Source organism: Pseudonaja textilis, chromosome 2 (assembly GCF_049901715.1).
Source record: "Pseudonaja textilis isolate UNSWEBS1 chromosome 2, rPseTex1.2, whole genome shotgun sequence".
NCBI classification, from domain to species: domain Eukaryota; kingdom Metazoa; phylum Chordata; class Lepidosauria; order Squamata; family Elapidae; genus Pseudonaja; species Pseudonaja textilis.
This window is the reverse complement of record NC_141991.1, coordinates 153,381,211-153,402,498: the sequence shown is the minus strand read 5'-3', so window position 1 is coordinate 153,402,498 and position 21,288 is coordinate 153,381,211. Positions and strand designations below refer to the sequence as shown.

At 37.7% G+C, this 21,288-nt stretch overlaps 1 protein-coding gene and 1 long non-coding RNA gene across 3 annotated transcripts in view; both read left to right on the top strand.

Annotated features, from left to right (window-relative positions):
• Positions 1-21,288, top strand: part of LOC148127181 (uncharacterized) — a 155,232-nt gene that overhangs the window by 53,690 nt on the left and 80,254 nt on the right. The window lies entirely within an intron of this gene.
• The window catches only part of KRI1 (KRI1 homolog), a 78,742-nt gene continuing 76,543 nt past the window's right edge, over positions 19,090-21,288 (top strand). The window contains exons 1-3 of one of the 2 annotated variants that reach the window (XM_026716710.2): positions 19,090-19,242; positions 19,327-19,391; positions 19,993-20,098. In XM_026716710.2, the coding sequence (XP_026572495.1) occupies positions 19,158-19,242; positions 19,327-19,391; positions 19,993-20,098 (256 nt within the window). In that variant the 5' untranslated portion in view covers positions 19,090-19,157. The remainder of the gene's footprint in view (positions 19,243-19,326; positions 19,392-19,992; positions 20,099-21,288) is intronic. The other variant, XM_026716711.2, reaches the window with a different exon arrangement.

The window sequence follows — 21,288 nt, the reverse complement described above, 5'->3', positions numbered from 1 at the left end:
CCAAGCCTAATTGTTATTGTTTGGAACAAATATAAAATTCTGCGTAAAATATTCATCTTGATTGTTGAAATTCTACCTATCAATGACAATTGTAGATTTTCCCATTTCTTCAAATCAGATGCTATCTGTTGTTTAAGTTTAATATAGTTATTCTCTTTCAATGTAGTACATCTTGACGTCAAATGTATCCCCAAATATTTAACCTTATTCGTAACTTGAATTTTCAATAAATTTGCCAGTTCATCTCTTTGTTTTAATAACATATTCTTTGTCAAGATCTTTGTTTTATCTTTGTTTATTTTCAAGCCCGCCATCTCACCATACATCTCTATCTTTTCCAGTAGCTTTAAAGCTGTTCCTAGAGGATCTTCCAAAATAAAAACCAAATCATCCGCAAAGGCTTGCAATTTAAATTCCTCCTTCTTAATTTTCATTCCTTTTATATTTGGGTCCTCTCTAATATTTCTATTCAGCACTTCCAAAGTCAATACAAATAACAAAGGTGATAATGGGCAACCTTGTCTTGTGCCTTTTCTTATATTAATAGAATCTGTAAAATCTCCCTCTATCATTACTCTTGCCGTTTGTTTATCATATATGGCTTCTATTGCTTGAATAAATTTTCTAGCAAAGCCCATCTGTTCCAATAACAAAAACATGAATCTCCAGTTCACATTATCAAATGCCTTTTGGGCATCTAAAAATATCAAAGCCATTTGTTTTTCAGGATGCGCCTCGTAATATTCCAAGGTGTCCAGAATTACCCTCATATTATTCCTAATTTGTCTCTTTGGCAGGAATCCATTCTGGTCAGGATGAATAAAGTTATTTAGGTATCTTTTGAGCCTTTCTGCCAAGATGGAAGCAAAAATTTTATAATCTGCATTCAGTAAAGAAATAGGTCTATAGTTCTTAATTTGTGATGGATCGGCCCCTTCTTTTGGAATAAGTGTGATATAAGCTTCTGACCATGTTTTGGGTATTCTCTTATTTAACATGGCTTCATTCATAACTTCTAACAGTGGAGTGCTCAACGATTCTTGTAATGTTTTATAAAATTCTGCCGGGAGCCCGTCTGGGTCTGGTGCTTTTCCATTATTCTGCCTATTAAATGCTTCCGTTAGTTCCATCATTGTTATAGTACTTTCTAACATTTTTTCAGTCTCTTCAGATATCTTAGGTAAGTTAGCATTTTTTAGATAAACCTTAATTCTTTCCTCATCAAAATCCTGCTTATATAATTGTCCATAAAAGTCTCGGATAATTGTCTTTTTCTCCTTATTACCATAACACATTTGGCCTTGATCATCTATTAACTGTACTATTTTCCTAGATTCTTTCTGCTTTCTCAATTTGTATGCTAGCCATCTACCTGGTTTGTTTGCATCTTCAAAATAGTTCTGTTTAGCACTTCTAATTTTTTGTGCCAATTCTTCTTTCTCTGTCTGACCCATCTTATGTTTAATTATATCCATTTTGAATTTAATATCTTTTTTCTGTGGCATATTCTGCAATTCTTTTTCCAGTTTTTTATAATCATCTTCTAAAGCTTTAATAGTTTGCCTGTTCCTAATATTCTTTTTCTTTGTATAATCCATTATTAATCCTCTCGCATATGCCTTCATTGTATCCCAAACATTCTGCATTGAAGTATCTTCTTTTTTATTTTCACTGAAGAAGAAAGCCAATTCTTTGCCCATCCATTGTGTAAAGTCTTTTTCCTTTAAAATAGCATTGTTTAATGTCCATCTAGATCTTCTTCTTTGTCCTTTCCATTTAATTGTCATTGGATTATGGTCTGCCCATATACCCGTTTCTATATTTATTTCTTGAATGTTAGATATTAATTCTGATGAAGTCCAAATCATATCTATTCTGGACCATGATAAATGTCTATTTGAATAAAAAGTATATTGCTGGGTTTTACCATTTCTTTCTCTCCATATATCTTTTAAATTTAATTCATCTACCATTTTAAAAAAGGATTTAGGGAGAGTCTTTCTATTTTGTTTTAATGCTGTTGCTGTATAGTCCAATTTATTATCTACAATTCCATTAAAATCTCCCATCATAATTATATTGACATGGTCCGGTCCAATTGATTTCATATGTAACTTTTTATAAAATTCTTCTTGTTTGTCGTTCGGAGCATAAATTGCAACAAGCAGTGTTTTTATATTGTTATCCACTATTTCAACCATTAATACTCTTCCATCTTCATCAGTATAAATCAATTTTGCTGCAATAGTTTCTTTAATGTACAGGACCACTCCTCTTTTCTTACAGTTAGTCAAGGAAGTAAAAATTTTCCCCAGTTTTGGTCGTACCAATAATCGTTGATGTTGTTTTTTAATATGTACTTCTTGTAGGCAAATTATATCAAATTTTAACTTCTCTAATTTATGAAAGATTTTTCTTCTTTTAATAGCTGAGGTCAATCCATTTATATTCATAGAAATCAATTTTTTTTCCTCCATGGTTATGTTTTGTATTTAGGTCTAACAGTTCTCGTAGAACTTACTTCACGTTGTTTTTTGGTCTCCATTTGTCCACCTACCGCACCTTCTTCTTTCCCCGTTCCCATCTGGTCTTCTTGAAGTTCAGTTGAGATGGTCTCTTTTCCTGTCTCTATTTCTCTTCTTCCAAAAAATTCATTGTAGAATGTTTCTGCTTTCTCAATTGAGTCGATTCTGTGTCTCTGTTCTTGCCATATAAACATTAATCCTTCTGGGATCAACCATCTATAATTCACCTCTTTTTTCAATAACTTTTTGGTCAAAAGTCGATATTCTCTTCTCATCTCTCTCACTCTTCTGGGCACTTGTTTTAAAACCACAATCTCTTTACCTTTGTATTTCAACACCTTATCTCTTGCGACTTGTAATATTTGTGTTTTAATAGTCTTTTTAGTAAATCTGACATGAATCTCCCTTGGTAGCTTATTCGTCATCGCATATCTTGTGAAGACACGGTATATCTCATCTACTCCATCCATCATCTTTTCCTCTGTTATCTCCAAAGCTCCAGCCAGAATTTCTATCATTACAGCCGCCAAATCTTGTCCTTTTTCTTCCTCTATATTTTGAAATCTGAGATAAAATTCTGACCTATCCATCTCCCACTTCTGTCTTGTTCAACCATTGTTAATTTGCTAACAATATTTCAAATTGTCTCATCTCTTTGTTTGTCTTTCTCCTCAATTTTTTGGAGTCTCTCCTCCTGTTTCGCCATCATTTGTTGAAAATTTTCAATTTTTTCGTCAGTCTTCGCAATTCTTTGTTCAATACTCTCTGTTCTTTGGTCAATACTCGTTTTGAGTTCTTATATTCCTTGTATAATCGTCGCTAGGTCCATTTGTGCTTTGTCTTGCTTCGCCATTATTGATAGTCGTCCTCCAGTTGATGGAGAAGCAGGAGCAGAAGTTGAACTGCCAGAAGGTAAAGTTTTCTTACTCATTTGAATAACTCAGGATCTTTAAGCTCCTTTAATCCAATTAATAAGGTAGCCAATTATAATCCAGTTGGGAAGAAGAAAAACATTTTAAAAAACCCAATAAAAAATAAAGAGTCCAGGATTAAAAAGAGGAGAAAAAGAAGATTAAAAAGAAAAAGGAGGAAATTCTTCAGGTTCTTCTAAACCTTAATCCTATTGTGGAATAGTCAATTATAATTCAAAAATAAAAAATAAGAATAGTAAAAAAAAGAAAAGAAAAAGAGAGTAAGACCCAATAATATTAAAAAGCAATGATAAAAAAAAGAAAAAAAAGAATTCTTCAGGTTCTTCACTCCTTAATCCAATTATAAGGTCTCAAAAAAATTAAAAAAATAACCATAAAAATAAATAAGAAATGAAAATAGAAAAGGCAAAAATCCCAATAAGAAAAAAGAAAAATATTCTGAGGCTTTCCCTTTAAGAAGAAAAGTAAAATTAAAAATAAAGTCAAACAAGAGAAAGAAAAAAAAATAGATATACAAATATTACAAAATACTGTGGGATTGAAGAGGAGGGATGGAACAGCTAAAAGAAGGTAAAAAAAAGAGCACACTGCATCTTATTTAGTTATCCAAGGCTCTTATTATGGCTTCTCCACAAATTCCAAAGCCCAGCTTTAAGTAGAAGTTCTTCAATAGAAGTTCCAAAGAACACCTGTTAAAACGTTCTCCAGTGTTCTTCCCTCTATCTAATCAAGTTCCAGTGTCCTTGAGAAAGGATTTCTTCACAGCCCTCTCAACTTCCAATAAAGTATTTTCAAGCCTCTAGTTGGCAGTGTTACAAAGTTTCTTTAATCCACTCCCCCTTCTTTCCCAAAAAAGCCTAATAAAAAAAAGAAATATACGTGTGTGTGTGTGTGTGTGTGTGTGTGTGTATGTATGTGTGTGTGTGTGTGTGTGTGTGTATGTGTATATATATATATATATATATATATATATATATATATATTTATTTATTTATTTATTTATTTATTTAAGGAAAGAAAAATTACTAAAGGGAGCCTCTGTTCTAAAAAAAAAACTATTAACAGTCAAAAGGGGGAAAAAAAGAAAGAAAAATTAGGTGAATATAAGAGAAAAAACCAGTCTAGTTACAGTTACTAGATCACAATGGAAGTTCAATGAAAACAAAAGTAAAAGTAAAAAGCCAAGCCTCAGTTTGACATTCTCTTTAAAAAATCGCCGCTAAATCAGTTTCATCAGTTTTTGTCCAAAGTCTTACAGGATTCTTCTCATTTTAGAGTGTCCTTAAGTCCCCCCCCCCCCAAAAAAAAGATTCTCACCAGCTGATGCACTTTCTCTTTCTGCCTCTTCCTTCCGGAGCTGTCACAGCTTCAGCAGCTTAAAGGCTGCATGACTTAATGATCTTACTACTCAGATGAATAGAGGTGCAATCAGACGTATAAATAGTGAATAAAAGTGGACTCAATACACAGCCCTGAGGAGTGCCAGTATTGAGGATCTTCACAGAAGAGATATGTTCATTCATCCTAACCCTTTGTGAACAATGTGATAAAAAATTCAGAATCCACCAACATATGGAGTCCGGTAGCTTCAGATCTTTAAGCTTAGACATCAATCTGTGGGGTAATATTGTGTTGAAAGCAGAACTAAAATCAACAAATAATATTTTGACATACGTTCCTTTTTTCTCCAAATGAGATAGGGCAGTATGAAGAACAGTATTGACAGCATCCTCAGTAGATCTGTTTGTTCTATAAGCAAACTGATAATTGTCAAAGGTAACAGGAAGACAAGAAATAATATATTTCCAAACTAACTGCTCGAAGCACTTCATTATCACAGAAGTCAATGCCACCAGCCTAAAGTCATTTAAAGCATTTGCAGGTGACTTCTTGGGTACTGGAACAATAATAGAAGCCTTCAGACAAGTTGGAACAATAGACTGTAGCAAAGAACGATCGAAAATCTCAGTCCACACCCCGGCTAACTGATCCGCACATTCTTTTACTACACAACCAGGAATGTTATCAGGTCCTGCAGCTTTTCTAGAGTTTACCGCTTTCATTATACACCTAACATCATGCTCCTTCACAACAAGAGGAGCACAATGCTCGGTCAACAATGGTAGTGGTGATGGTAACTCCACTTCCAGTTGATTCATCTCAAACCGGGCATAAAAGGTGTTTAGTTCCTCTACCAACTCATGTTTTCCACCCATACTAGCCTTCTGTGCTTTAAAATTAGTTAACTGCTGAATCCCCTGCCAAGCTTGTCTCAGATTATTATTAGATAACCAGTCTTCTATCTTTCCCTTGTATGCAGCCTTGGCTTGTTTAATACCACGCTTCAAATTTGCTCTAGCCACACTATACAGTGAGGCATCTCCAGACTTAAATGCCTTATTTCTCTTGTACAAAAGGGACCTAACAGTGCCAGTCATCCATGGTTTTTCGTTTGGGTAGGATCGAATACACTTGTTCGTCGTAACAGTATCAATGCAATGGGTCATATATCCCAAAACTGCAGCTGTATAATGCTCTAAATCTTGATGTTCAAAGATATCCCAGTTGGTTCTCTCAAAACAATCTTGAAGCTGCATAATCGCCCCCTCAGGCCAACATTTCACTGTCTTTACTACCGCCCCCCTCTTCTTCCTCTTAGAAATATACTCAGGAGCCAAAACCAGAGATAAATGGTCAGACATACCTAGATGTGGTAACTGCAGAATCCTATACCCCTGTGCAATATTTGTGTAAACTTTATCTAAAGTATTCAACCCCCTGGTCGCACATCTCACATGTTGATGAAATTTAGAAAGAACAACTCGCAAATCAACATGATTGAAATCTGCTATGATATATACAGCATCTGGATACTTAGTTTGCAAATTACCAACTTCATCACCCAAGTAATTCAAAGCTAGATCCGCTTTTGCATCTGGTGGAATATAAACAACCAATATGATGACAGCATTAAATTCGCATGGCATATAAAAAGGTCTAATCTTTACAGTCATATATTCTACTTCAGCAGAACAGTGGCTTGTTATAATCTTCGAGTTTGTACTCCAGTTATATCTCACATACATACAAATCCCTCCTCCTTTATTCTTTCCAACAGTCTTATCTCTATCCAAGCGATGTAGCAAGAAACCATCCAGCTCTATTTCAGTGCATGGAATAGTGGGGTTTAGCCAGGTCTCAGTTATTAACAGCACACAACAATCTTTAACATATTTGCTTGAAGAAGCCATTAACCTTAGATCATCCATCTTATTTACAACTGACCTGGTGTTTGTCAAAAAGAGGCTTGGGAGCGGTAGCCTCCTCTTTTGTTTTTTCATTCTATATAAAACACCAGCTCGACAGCCCCTCTTCTTCTTCCTTTCTGAATGTTTTCTTCGTCTGTTCTTTCGCCCACTCACCAGAGCATTAATCCACCAGGGGCCGGGAGGCCTTGCAATCTCAACTGGGATGTTTAAATGCCAGAGAAACTCAGCTGTTATCTCCTGTTTACTTTGTAAACCCATCTCCACAAGGTCCCGTCTGTTGTAGAATTTGTTCACCTCTCAAGAGGTACACACAACACCCGATAATACAACCACAAACAGCCACAAACAACACATATCCACGGAGCACTGAGGTGCAGCAAGTGATTGCGCCGCCATCTAATGAGATGGCTTCAAATATTGCTGTTAAAACAAGAACGAAACACCCAGATTTAAGACATTTAAATGTGAGACAATGTGTGCAAAGTAAGATGATTAAGCTGGAATACTGTATGTCAGAAAACAATATAGCAGATCATTTACAAAGGCCCAAGGCTTTATAAAGTATAAAGCTTGCAGTGAAGATTATGGACTTAGAATGTAAGATTGTATATATTGTCTTACCCAAAAGGGGAGAATGTTAGGAATATAAGTCACCTAACAGGTATTTGGGTTAGAAATATATAAGCCAGGATAGACATTTTAGTACTATGTCTTTAAGAGATTGCAAAAACTGCAATTGGGTGTGGTTTTTCAAACGGCCATAAGATCGAGCCAGAAACCTGGGTTGTTTAGTCTGAGTCTCAGAAGAGAGAGTATCTCTGTTTCCTTCTGTTGGAAAGTATTGCCGTTCCTCCATTTCTTCTAATTGACTGATATTACTGGATTTGATGTAAGTCTGATACTGAACTGTTTTTGACACTGGACTTTGTTACTGGATTACCCCTGGATTGAAAACTGACTGATCTTACCTGTGAATGATTTTGGACTGATTATTTTGAACTTTGCTTAAACCTTTATTGAAAGTAAAACCCTACATTTACTGTACAGTGTATCTGTATGCTGTGTGTGTATTATTCAAACACTACTCTATACGTCTCCCTGTATGTGCTCATTCTCCTAACGGGGAATTACCTCAACATTGAGTACTGCTTGCAGATGATCGAGGAGTTCTATGTCATTGGCTGCAGATATTAAAACATCATCAAAATAAGGAATGACACCTGGGATGCCTTACAATAGGTGCTCCATTAAGCTCTGAAAAATCCTGGTGCCACACTCCAAACTGTAGCTTGTGACATCTAAAGGCTTCTCAATGTGTTATGATTGTCTGGGCTTCAGCTGGCATTGTCAGCCAGAAGCTGTTGGTAGGCTTGGGCAAGGTCCAGCTTAGCAAAAACTTTTCCTTCATCCAGAGAGTGCAATAGGTGTTGCACTACTGGGACTAGGTATGTGTTTTGCTGCAACACCTTGTTTAAAGTGCATTTATAGTCTGCGCAAATGCGGGCTGAGCCATCCAGCTTTATGGGTGTCATGATTGGGGTCTCCCATTTTGCATGGTCGACTGGTTCCAAGATTCCTTGAGCTATCAATTTGTCTAGTAATTCATTCACCTTTGTATGTAATGCAAATGGCACCCTGCGTGGCTTCATTCATATCGGAGCAACCTGAAGGTCAAGGTTGAAGGAGATGGATATCCCCATATACTTGCCCAGGTCTCCTTCAAAGACGTCAGCGAATTCCCGGATCAGGGTCTCGATATCAGCGTCACTGATGAAGTTGATGCCAGTAACCCCCAGGCCCAGAGGGAAAAACCAGTCCAGTCCCAAAAGACTCAGTAGTGAGCCATCCACAACGATCAGCCACATTGGGTCCACAAAGTTCTAGAATGAAATTTGGAAAGTTCTGCTTCCGATGACAGGAATGCTGTTTCCTTAGTAGTCTCAGAGGTGAATGTGATGATGCTTCAGCTAGCTTTTAGAAATTCTTGGCATCAGCTTTTTAATCATGTTCCAGGAAACGATGGTCGTGGACGACCTGGTATCCAACTCCGTGAAACAAGGGGAACCCTCGATCATGACAGTGACATTGATTTTTTTAAATAGGCGAGGCTGGCTTGCCCAATGACTGTCTCTGCTCAGCAGGTGACTTTGGAGATGGTAAAACATTCTTCTCCATGATTTTGTTGTTTGTGTTGTGCTCTCCTGGGGCCTATTTGGCTGGCACGATAGATTCTGGCTAAATGTCCCTTTTTGTTGTACCTTTGGCAGATGGCATTCTTAATTTCGCACTCCATTCTTGGGTGGTTGCCTCCAAAACCTACACGTGCTGTTTGTTTCTTCTTGGTAGCTGTGCCTTGCCTTTTTGATGATTTGAGCCAATAGAAGTCCTCATCATCATCGGTTGACTCTCCTTGATCTATGTCATCATGGTACACAGCAACTGTTCGATTTCTGGATCTCAGCTGTTGATTGGTTTGATGTCTCTGTTGCTTGTGCCTCGTCGAGCGTCACTTGCAGGTTGAGGTTTGGTTTTGTGAGTAAACGATGCTGTAACTTATGTCCCTCACTCCACAAACCACTCTGTCCAAAAGAATGTCTTCTAAGTCTCTGAACTCGCAATACAACACTGCTTTCCAAAGGACTGCAACGTATTGGTTGATAGATTTGCTCTCTGTCTGATTGCAATGGTGGAAAGCATGTTGGTGAGCAATTCACAACGGGCACGTAGTGTGTTCTTAGCTTGTTCTGCAGCATGTCCCATGGTACTGTCTGAATGGCCGCCAGAGTGAGGAGAGCCCTGGTTGTCTCAAAAATGTCCAGGCCACAGTAGCATTTGAAGTGGACAATGTATGAGTCCCATGTCTAACGGCGTTAGTGCAGCTGTTTCCACTAGACCGATGCAAGCCCAGCCATTTGGGGCTGATGCGTTTATGGTCGATGAATGGTGCTGCAGCGAATGGCGGGTCATCTCTAGTGCTCAGCTCTTGAGTGGGTCCGTGATCAGCTTTTTTCAGCCTCAATTTCCATCCGGTCCCACCTTCATCCGCCAGTGTTAAGTTTGGGGTGAGAATGGAAATGAAGCCAGAGTGATTTTAGCAAAGCTCTTTTTATTTAGTTCTTATGAACAACAGCAACTGTCTGGCTGACAGTGCTACTTTTATAGGAAGCTGTCAGCCGGTTAACTAGTCAGCTTAAAGTATTTTCCTGCTTCAGCAGCAGACCTGAGTGAGAACTTCAACTACAATTTCCACTACTCATTTCAACACGTAACATAACGGTAAAGATTCCCCTTGCATATACATGCTAGTTGTTCCTGACTCTAGGGGGCAGTGCTCATCTCCATTTCTAAGCCAAAGAGCCAGCGCTGTCTGATGATGATTCCATAGTCATGTGGCCGGCATGATTAAATGCTGAAGGCACACAGAACATTGTTACCTTCCCACCTAGAAGAAGAAGGAAGAGACAGACGGAAGCCTGGCCAAGACTGATCGCTGATCGCAGACAGCAATTAGTCAGCACTCCCTCCCCCTGCTTCCTTGGTGCGCCCAGGAGGAGAGACTATAAGACTAAAACGCCAGCCCCAACTCAGACTTGTTTTTCTATGGAACTAATCCTACAGATACGTGCTTTGTGATTCCCTAAAATTGAAAAGACCCCTTTCCTCCTGCATTCTTTCTCTCTCTCCCTTTCTCTTTGTTCTTTCCTTTTTTTCTATAATAGTTAAAAATACAAGTATAAAGGCAAACTGCTTGTTACAGTTATTAGGGTTTACAGATTAGACTCTCTTGGATATATAAAAATTTTAAGGACTGTTAATAGGGTTGTCTCAGATAAAATGGAATCTTAAATATTAATATACACTATAGGACAAAAGTATATATAGAGTGAGATATTCTAGAGTTGGTTGTATGCTTTAAACAAGTATGATCTATTAGGGGTAAAATACAATTAACTCTGGTATTTGAATTTAATATAGAGAATAATACATAATACATATTTGATTACATTCTATTGTATAGCATCTATTGTATAGTATTGTATAGTATCTGATAACTCTCTATTGAATTGGAATTTAATTTGCCTGAATGACAGATTGGGCCGAAGAAAGAGACAAATAGATTTGTAATCACACTTAAAGGGCCATTACTTCGAATGGTGAGTTGGGATAATATTCTTAACATTGTCCAATTGCAAAAACAAATCTTATCAGAGATGACTTCCACAACAACCACGGCCCTGAAAACAGGAAGGAAGAACAACCAGACCTTGATGACAACTCTGGCAACTGCCTCCCCAACAACGCAGAAAACTATAGAAGAGACCCTGGTAGGAGAAAAACAACCGACTGTTACTAATGCCAACCTACAAGCGACATTATTATCCCTGCAAGAATTAATGCAAGAATCAATGTCTAGAATGCAGGAGATTATGATTAGGAATCATAATGAGACCAGAGCAGATATTAGCGAACTGAAGGAAGAAATGGGTAAATTAAAAGAGGAGATGAGAGCAGATATACAGAGAGTTGAAGATAGGGTTGGGACAATGCAATTGGCCATGGAAAGAACTGAATTAAAAATAAAAGAAATAGAGAAGAGGATGGAACAAGCGGAGAGGAACCTAGAAAGGACTGAGGAAGATTTCAAAAATGTTAATAGAGAAATGGAAGATTCCTTGGTCCAACTTGAGATGGACAGAGCAGCTGCATACTTAAGGTTCCAAAACGTGGAGGAATCCAAAAATGAAGAATTAGAACAATTAATGGCAGGTTTGTTGGCTGAACTAGTTGAAAAAGAGAAAGATGACTTACTCAAGGAATTTGATGAAATCTATAGGGTGAATACCAGTTATGCAAGGCGTCACAATTGCCCAAGGGAGATCCATATCCGCTTTTCAAGAAGATGCATGAGAGACCTAATACATAGAAAGGCCAGAGTTGAGAGAATATTATATAAGGGCAAAGAGATCATAATTCTCAAGCAGATTCCAAGAAAAGTGAGGGCCATAAGGCAAGAATATAATTTTTTAGCCAATTACTTAAATAAAAACGAAATCTCATTTAAATGGCTAATCCCAGAAGGGATGCTAATATCGTGGAAGGGAAGAAAAATTAAAATAGACTCAATAGAACAAGCACAAAACTTCCTAGAACAGCTAACAACCACGGAGGATCAACTCACTAGGGAGAAAATCCAAAGGAATATGCAGGAAGATCGTAACCGCCACAGGAACAAAGAAGAAAGATCTGTCCAAATTCAAGGGAAAGACAACTTACAACAAGAAAGAGAAGAAACAACTCCATATCAACCACAAGAAGAGAGCCGTAGAGTTACGAGACAAAAAGCAAGGCAGACTTAAGTAAATGGACGAAGGAAGGAAAATTCTTTCCATTAATATAAATGGCCTAAATTCAAGAGCTAAAAGGAAAAGGATTCTAACCAAACTAATAAAACAAAATGTTGATATAATTTGCATACAAGAAACACACATTAGGAAAAGTGAGGAGAAATTCCTAGATTGTCCGAAACTGGGAAAATTATTTACAGCACCAGCAGATAAACACAAAAAGAAAGGTATTGCAATCTATGTGAGAGATGACTTAAAAGCGGAGTTAATCTGGGCGGACCCTGTAGGAAGAACTCTGGTGGTACAAATCTCGATTAATGGCATTACACTCTTACTGGTAGTAATCTATGCCCCAAATGATGACCAAGGTAAATTTTTTAAACATCTCCATCAAAAAATAACAGAATTTGAAAATGGTAATATTATTCTGATTGGCGATTTTAACTCTATTGCTGACTACCGGAAGGATCATAGTAATAGGAGTAAGAACAAAAAAGGAAATAGAGAATTCTCTAAGCCATGTAAGGATATGTTGAATGAAATGAATCTGGTAGATATCTGGAGAAAATTAAATCCCAAAAAAGAACAGTTTACTTATTATTCTAACCCACACAAAATTTGGACAAGAATAGATATGGCTTGGATAAACGGTGAATTAATTAATGAAATCAAAGATAGCGAAATCTTACCAAATGACTGGGCTGACCACAACCCAATTCAAATAACCTGGAGGGGTAGAAGAAAACCAAAGAAAAGATGGACTTTTAACACTCATTTAATAAAAGAAGAAGAATATACTAATAAACTGAAAGAAGAACTGAACTTCTTCTTAAAGGAAAATAATAATGATCTAACTTCGAAACAAAATATATGGGACACATTAAAGGCATTTATAAGAGGAATAACAATCTCTTACAATGCTATGAGAAATAAAATAAAGTATGCCCAACAAAGTAACCTACAACAAGAAATTAAGGATTTAGAAACCCAATTACAAAAGAACCCCAAAAACCAAAGAATACAGAACCAGTTAATAACAACTAAACACAAACTAAATTTACTGGAACAAGAAAAATTGGAGATTAGTCTGAAAATGACTAAACAAATCTACTTTGAGCATGCAAACAAGCCAGGGAGATGGTTAGCCCACAAACTTAAGAAAATGAAAGAAAAAAAGATTGATACACCAATTAATGGACGAGGGGGGCAATATGCATGAGGAGATAGAGAAGAAAAAAGAGATCACTTTTAATTACTTTGGGGAAATTATACAAAAAAGAAGAAGTCTCTGAGGATAAAATAATGAAATACCTGGAGGAAGCGAATGATAAAGCAATTGGAGAGGAAGAGATAGAATTATTAAACCAAAATATAACATGGTCCGAACTGAAGTCAGCAATAGAGAAGCAAAGTAACAATAAAGCACCAGGACCGGACGGGATACCGGTAGAACTTTACAAAATTATCATAGAACAAATTGGACCACTGATGCTGGATGTATTTAATGAGGTACTCTTAGCAGCCAAGATGCCGGACTCGTGGAGGGGAGCCTTAATTTCGCTGATCCCGAAGGAGGACCTAGACCACAGACTTATTAATAATTATAGACCAATTTTGCTCCTGAATGCAGATTACAAATTATTCTCTTCTATAATAGCCAATAGATTAAAACAGGTTTTAAACACTTATATCCATGAAGATCAAAACGGATTTCTCCCATTTCGACAAATTAAGAATAATTTAAGAACAGTGATAGACATTTCAGAATACGACGTTACCTTCCCACCAAAGGTGGTCCCTATTTTTCTACTTGCAGTTTTACATGCTTTCAAACTGCTAGGTTGGCAGAAGCTGGGGCAAGTAACGGGAACTCACTCCATTACACAGCGCTAGGGATTCAAACTGCCGACCTAATCGACAAGGTCAGCGTCTTAGCCACTGAGCCACTGCATCCTATAGGGACAGATTAATTAGAATAGCTTCAAGTGAGGTCAGATGGAACAAAAAAGTTTTTCCCTTTTAGGCTGAACCTTGAAGGATATTAGATATGTAAGCCCAGTCAATGAGAAACAGTTTGTTGAAATGGTTAAAGGCACAGGTTAGAAGCCAGGAGACCCATGAGTTCTTATCCTGCCTTAGGTATGGAATCAGCAGGTGACTGACTTTCACTTTCAGCCCTGAAAAGAAAAGGGTAAATCACTTCTGCAAATGTTGCCAAGACCACTGTCCATGTAGACACCAGGAGTCAAGACTGACTCAAAGGCACTTTTTAAAAAGGGCTACGGAAAATACTTGCTCAAAGGGAGAAAAGGGTAAACATTTTTTTGTTATTTCTTAAAAGTACATGAATTTTTCCAGCAAGGTCAATTATACTTCATTAACAGCAATTTAAATTTGTTTTCCTCAATTCTCTTGGCTCATTTCTATTTGAGCACAGAAAAGAAAACCTTTCATTCATCAAGTGAGGCTAGGTTGACCATAGTGGCCAGGCTTTTGAGAGCTGTAGTTCAGCAGTATTTAGATGGCCATAGGCTGCCCCATTCTTAGCTTGGAACATCTGGTAGGTAACTTTTATAACTTCAGAGGTTTGGCAATTTTGTCAGAAATAGCCCTGAAAAAATAATTTTTGTTTGTGATTGCACTTAATATTCCTTGAATTTGTGCAGCAATACAAAATCAAACTGGTGCTAGAATTTACTGTTTTGGATAACTAATATCTAAAAAGGACCCCTGTAGGGTTATTACAGATAGACATAGTAGAAGTAAAATTAATACTGTTGAAATTACTCTGACAAGGTAAGATGGATTCAGACTATGAAAAATATACCTAATAAAATCAAGATTTTTATATCTTGTCTCTAGGATGAAAAGAGAAGTAAAAATTGCACTGGGTATCATCCAATTCAAAAACTGCTTTGTCTAATAAGGGTATTCTAGTTCAGGAGTCCCCAACCCCCAGTCTGTGGACCAGCACCAGTTCGTTGCATGCTGGAAACCAGTCTGCACAAACAAGGGAAGCCCCATCCACGGGATGCAGGCAGCATATGAAACAACACACCCTCTGGTCCACGGAAAAACCTCTCTACACGGAACTTGTCCCTGGTGCCCAAAAGGTTGGGGGGTCGCTGTTCTAGTCGACAGAACTCTCTGCCCATTACATGCATTATAGGCCTTGGTGAATCCCTAGCAAATCTAGAGAAAGCTGTTCCCATAGCCTTAATACTATTTTTTGAAGATTGCTACTTTATAACTTATGAAAACCATAACTCAGATTTCCTGCTTGTTGATGCTTCATTGGGAAAAGAAGATTACCTTTTCAATCTGTGTTGAGATTGTACTGGTTTTATGTTTCTAATGCAGCCCTCACAGAGTTGAGACACCAAAATAGCACAGCAGGGCTACTTGATGCTGGACACAAAACTGAAAGGAACATGTGGCTTAGAGTTGAACTTTATCACCTACAATAATGTCCCAGCTGCTAGGTGTGGCCTTCAGTGATACAGAAAAGGAAGGAAGCCAAATATTTTGTAATACCAGCTGTCTGCCTGCTTGTCAAGCATTGTAAGGAATAGGGGAGGGCTGGGTGTACCTACAGACATAAGCACGGAGGAGATAGAACATTTAAAAAATATGAAACCTTAAACAGCTGAGCTTGTTTTGAAACTTGTTTGAATCCTTGTTTTGCAACTTGCCTAGCATCTACCAGGAAACCACAAACTGAGAATTGAGAACATTAAAAAATCTCAATTGTAAGAAACAAGTCGCTTCTTTCCTAAGGGATGTACAATAAGTTTTATGTCTTAAAGAAAAGCAATGTTCATAAAATATGTTTACATGTAAATTACTTGTGGTTTATTTCTTTCAATATTATAGGTTTACATAATACACTAAACTTTAACTAAAACCATGGATTGGCTTTTCATAACCTGGTAAGATAAAATATAATTGGTTAATATTTTTACTTAGCATGAGTCAAAGGGGATTGGTTATAATTTACATGTTATTTATCAGGAATTGCATGTTGTATGAATACAGCAATTAGGATTACTAGGAGAAGTACCTGTAATTTTCCAAATGGTGGATTTCAATTTTCGTCAGCCTAATTTGTATAGCCAATACTCGGGGATGACAGAATTTAACATAATCAGAAAGGCTTCATATTACTACACTTGCTTTTAATACTTTGTTTGATGGCAATAACTACTGAAGAACTGGGCTCTTTTCTTTATTGTTTTATTCAATAAATTCTTGAGTGTTTACTGAATAATACAATTAACCATCTTAACATAAATACTATAATTTTTAAAAGGAGTTGTTTGATAGCTAACATAGTGAACAAATATGCACTGACTCATGACACAAATGCTTGGTCGCTCAACAGTGAGACACTGGTGAAGCAGGCACAGCAGTGCATTTTCTGTGTGGCATGAGAAAAATACATCTTCCTTCCCCTATCCTTACTACTTTCTATAGAGGGACAATCGAGAGCACCATTTCATATTACATTACTGTCTGGTTTGGAAGCATTACTGCATCAGACAGCAAGGGGGTGCAGAGAGTGGTAAGGATGGCAGAAATGATTATTGGTTGTTCACTTCCTTCTATCCAGGACATAGCATATAAGCGATTCTTGAGCAGGATCTGCATTACTGTCTGGGAGACTACACATCTTCTTACATGATCTGTTTTCCTTGTTACCTTCTGGGAGGAGGCTTTGTGGTATCTGAAGCAAAACATTTAGATTCAGTGAATTTTGCTCTGTGTGTGTGTGTGTATAGTATATGGATGTTATGTATGTATATGACTAGATATATAATTTTTTTTGAGAGCAGGCAACAGCATTTCATTTTTAATCTGTGCCAGTGTTCTCACAGTAAAACATGACAACAAAGGTTATCTTAAGATTTTGTTATATAATCTGAATCTAAAATAAATGCTATCCTGGAGATCAGGACATAAATTCAATCACAATTTAGCCTTACACATGGTCAGCACGGTCAGTTTATAATTCTATCTGTTCTCATTATACACCATTTCAAACAAATAGCTATCCAATCTCTTTTAAAAACCTCCAGTGATGGAGCACCCACAACCCCAGGAAGTAAGCAGTTCCACTGATTGTTTTTATTTTCAGAAAATTTCTCCTTAGTTGTAGGTTGGATCAATTTTTCATGTCCTGCCCTCAAGTATTTTGGAGAATAGTATTCTTCTCGGTGACTGCCTCTCAAGGGATGTTGTGGAAAATTGCAAAACTGCTATCATATCACCCCTAGTCCTTCTCTTTCATAAGCTAGACATATCTAAGTTCCTCAACTGTTCCTCATACGATTTAGCCTCCAGGGTATTTATCATCTTTGTTGCTTTTCTCTGCACATTTTCCATTTTTTTATATCATGATGACCAGAACTGGACAAAGTATTCCATGTGCAGAGTGTAAAGCAATACTATCACTTTTAGTTATCTTGATGCTATCTATCCCTCTGTTGATATATCCTAGGTCTTGCATTAGTTTGTTTTTTTTTGGGGGGGGCAGCTGCAGCACACTGCTGACTCATACTTAAGTGGTAGTCAATTAGGACACCTAGACTCCGCTCTGAGTGACTACTATTGGGTCAGATACCACCTATTCTATACCTGTTCATTTGGTTTCTCTTGCCTTTGTGTAAAGCCTTACTTTAGTCAACACCGAACTGCACTTTGTTGGATGTTCCCAGTATTCAAATCTTTCAAGATTTTCCTGAATCTTGGGTGTATCATCTAAAGTGTTAGCTATTCTCCCCAGGTTGATGTTCTCTGCAAATTTGATGAGTTCATTTTCTAGCTCAACTGCATACTCCCCTCCATCTAGTTATGGTATTATCTCTATCCCACATTGTGCCACCTTACCAAGTAAATGGTTTACTTTGTCAAATGGCTTACTGAAATCTAAATAAATTTAGATTTAATTCAATAATAGTGTCCATAGTATTTCATTTAGATTTAATTCAATAATAGTGTCCATAGTATTTCTCTTAATCACTAATTTAGTCACTTTGTCAAAGAAGGCAAGAATGTTTGTCTGGCATGATTTATTTGTGATAAACCCATGCTGGTTTCTAGTAATTGTCTTATTTGTTTTTAGGTGCTCACAAATGTGCTGCTTGATTAACTTTTCCGGGATCTTCCCAGGTATTGATGTCAAGCTGATCGGTCTGTAGTTTCCTGGATCCACTTTTTCTCCCTTTTTGTAGATTGGAACATCAACTCATTTCTAATCCTCTAGTTCCAAATGTTCTAATTCCCCAGACATTTCAGCTTTGAAAGATTTTGTCCAGTGGTTTCAAGATCATGTCTACCAATTCCTTAAGAACCCTGGTCTATTTGGTCCTGGCAATTTGAATTCATCTAAAGTGGATAGATGTTCTATTTTCCTGCCTATTTTTGACTTGTGTTACTGTTGTCATCTATGGTGCTGCTTTTGATAGGCTGGATTATTTTTCTTTTGCATAGACAGGTGCAAATAATGAATTAAGTAGTTCCACCTTCTCCCTGCCACCCATCACCTCATTGTTGTCTTCTCTTAAGTTTATTGAAGTCAGCTTTTGAGTAGGGTTGCCAATAAATCTGACTTATAAATAGGCTATCAGACGTACAAATGTCATCCTTGTGTGCATCTGTGTATTCACAAACATAGAAAAAAATAGGTACTATAAATTCTGATGAAATGAAAAACATCAAATACTTTTTGCATTTTATAATCATACGACATCACTATCTTTAAAATAGTGCTTGATATGTTCGGTCTAGCTAGAAGCGCTTAAATAATAAATGCGTTTACGTTTTTAAGATGTCATCCCGTTTTGGAATTCTGCCTCGCTTGAAAAGAGTTACATTAAGGACATTCGTCCCACCTACTCTATATTAATATTGGGCAAGTTTGCGTAGTCTAATTGGCCCCGCCTCCAAAGCACTCACAACTAGCTGATTGATAGCTTCCCGGTGACCGGAAAGAGAGCCAATTACTTCCGTTGGTAAGCCCAACCTTTTCCACGCTGAGCGACCCGGAAATGAACCTGCCTCAGTGCAGAATGCTTGAGTGGTAATACAATGTCTGGCCGGCCGATATTGCGGGTCAACGCGGCGTTTGCTGCATGTTATGGGAAATACCGGCGTCGTGAGGAGCTGCAGCGGAGTGAGTGTTAGCCAGCGTGGTCGGGTTAGGCTTTGGGGGATTTGTTACGGCGCTGTCCTCATGCCTGGTTTCTCTCTCCCTCAGTGCAGGACAAATATGGGGAAGAGGAGAAAATCTCGAGTTCCGAGTCGGCGTCTAGCGAAGAGGAGGTGGGTACCGTTGTGCCGCCAATTTGAGGAGCAGATAGTGACAAGAAGCCCTCACTTCTATTAATCCGGGAGAATCGGGTTACGTTTCCTGATGGGTGTTGTTCCCCTGCTGCTCTGAAAAATGAAATTCAAAAGCATTCGGAGCGACGGCTGGGATGAAATTAAGGGCCGTTTCTCTCTGCAAGTGAAACGCTGCCCTCCCATAGTTGGCAAGGGAGAACTCTTGAGTTTTGCTGTCCGGGGACGCGGCTTTTATCACCTTCCTAGATGTGCTGCTTATAATGTAAATGTCTAAATTCTGAATTTATCTCTAATGCCTCCCACACATTTAGAATTATCCGTGGTGTGCAAGGATTAAAAGCAAAAGCAATACATTAATAAAAAACGCTGATAAAAGTCATAGAGCTAGGCAGAATTCTTAGCAATTAACACTGGATCAGACCTCTTAGGGTATTCTATTATAAAGGGCAGACTATAGAGCTTTCTGTTGTATATATTTTTGGGGTTCTATCTGCTGGGACAAATTGGAAAATAATACCACAGAACAATTTTTTTTCTAATGGTAATATTCACCTTTGGTGGTTCTTTCCTTCCATGACAGGAACTTGATCCCAGGCTGGATCGTGCTTTTTATTCCATGTTAGGCTTATTAAAAATGAAGGATCCCCGAATTTATCAAAAGGATGTCACTTTCTACACTGAGGAAGGTGAGTATTATTTACAGTGTTTTTGGATTAAGGCAACTGTCCAGTGGCTTTGTCCAGTATAAATGCACACACTTATTTATTAGAAAATTTATATTGCTGCCTATTTGCACATGGTAACTCAAGGTGGTTTAAAATGTTGCAGCAGTCTCGGTTTCAACACAGAACAAGAGACCACGAGAGGTGGAAGAATTCAGGTTTATTTGCGCAAAGCGTTCAGAGCATTAACATGACAAATTCTGAACCCCATTACATGCTGGGGTTAGTTCTTTTATACCTTATGATGATTTCAGCCCAAGCCTGGGCGTTCATCTATGCCCTATTTACCAAATATGGATTTTATGCTTACAAAATACCTAAAAACATATTTTGTACTGGGAACAAAACATAAGAAAGAGGATGTGGTAGAGAAGACAGGATGTCTGTAAGTATATGCTATTTTTACCATTATCTTACACTTACAAAAATGCTTCTTACAGACCTTCCCTTGATTGCAGCTTCCTTGTTTTCAACTTTAAATACATTGTTACTTCCTCTAAATAGATTTCCTAATTCTTTAGCGTAACACAGACAGAGTTGCCCTCTGTCCCTATGACCTATAGATCAGAGAGTTATAATATGCTCAGGAGCTAGCTAACTTATATAAAATATATTCCTTCCCTGGTCCTTCTTCATTCCCCCTTTGAAACTTCACCTAAATCGAAAGATTAATGTGTAGTTTCATATTCCCAGTAAAGAGGACATAGGGAAAGAGTTCCTCATAAACACCGACAGGGTCCTTTACCATAAGAGCCATTACCTTTTCAGTAGTTGTCTTTTCAATTAACAACGAGACAGAACTTGAAACAGTACGTATAAAAAGAGGTATCACACATGGCAAGATGACACAAGCCCCAACCAGGATCCCTACAAATACAATGATGGCTGGGCTTGATATTCCTTAGGATTCTTCCAAAATGGGGTAGGCACTGCTCTGTCATTTACATAACAAACCAGGCCCTGCTTCCCTGACAACGATTGACAAATATCTCAACCCTCATTACCCCTGTACAGTTAGTGCCATTACAAGAGGTCGGAGGAGACCATGTGGTATGTTTACATCATGGCAGGGTGAAGTCTGTGCACATTGTGGGCTTTCCTACCCTGTAGTTAAGACCCCCTTTCCATCCTTACATTCCACATGGATGTTACAC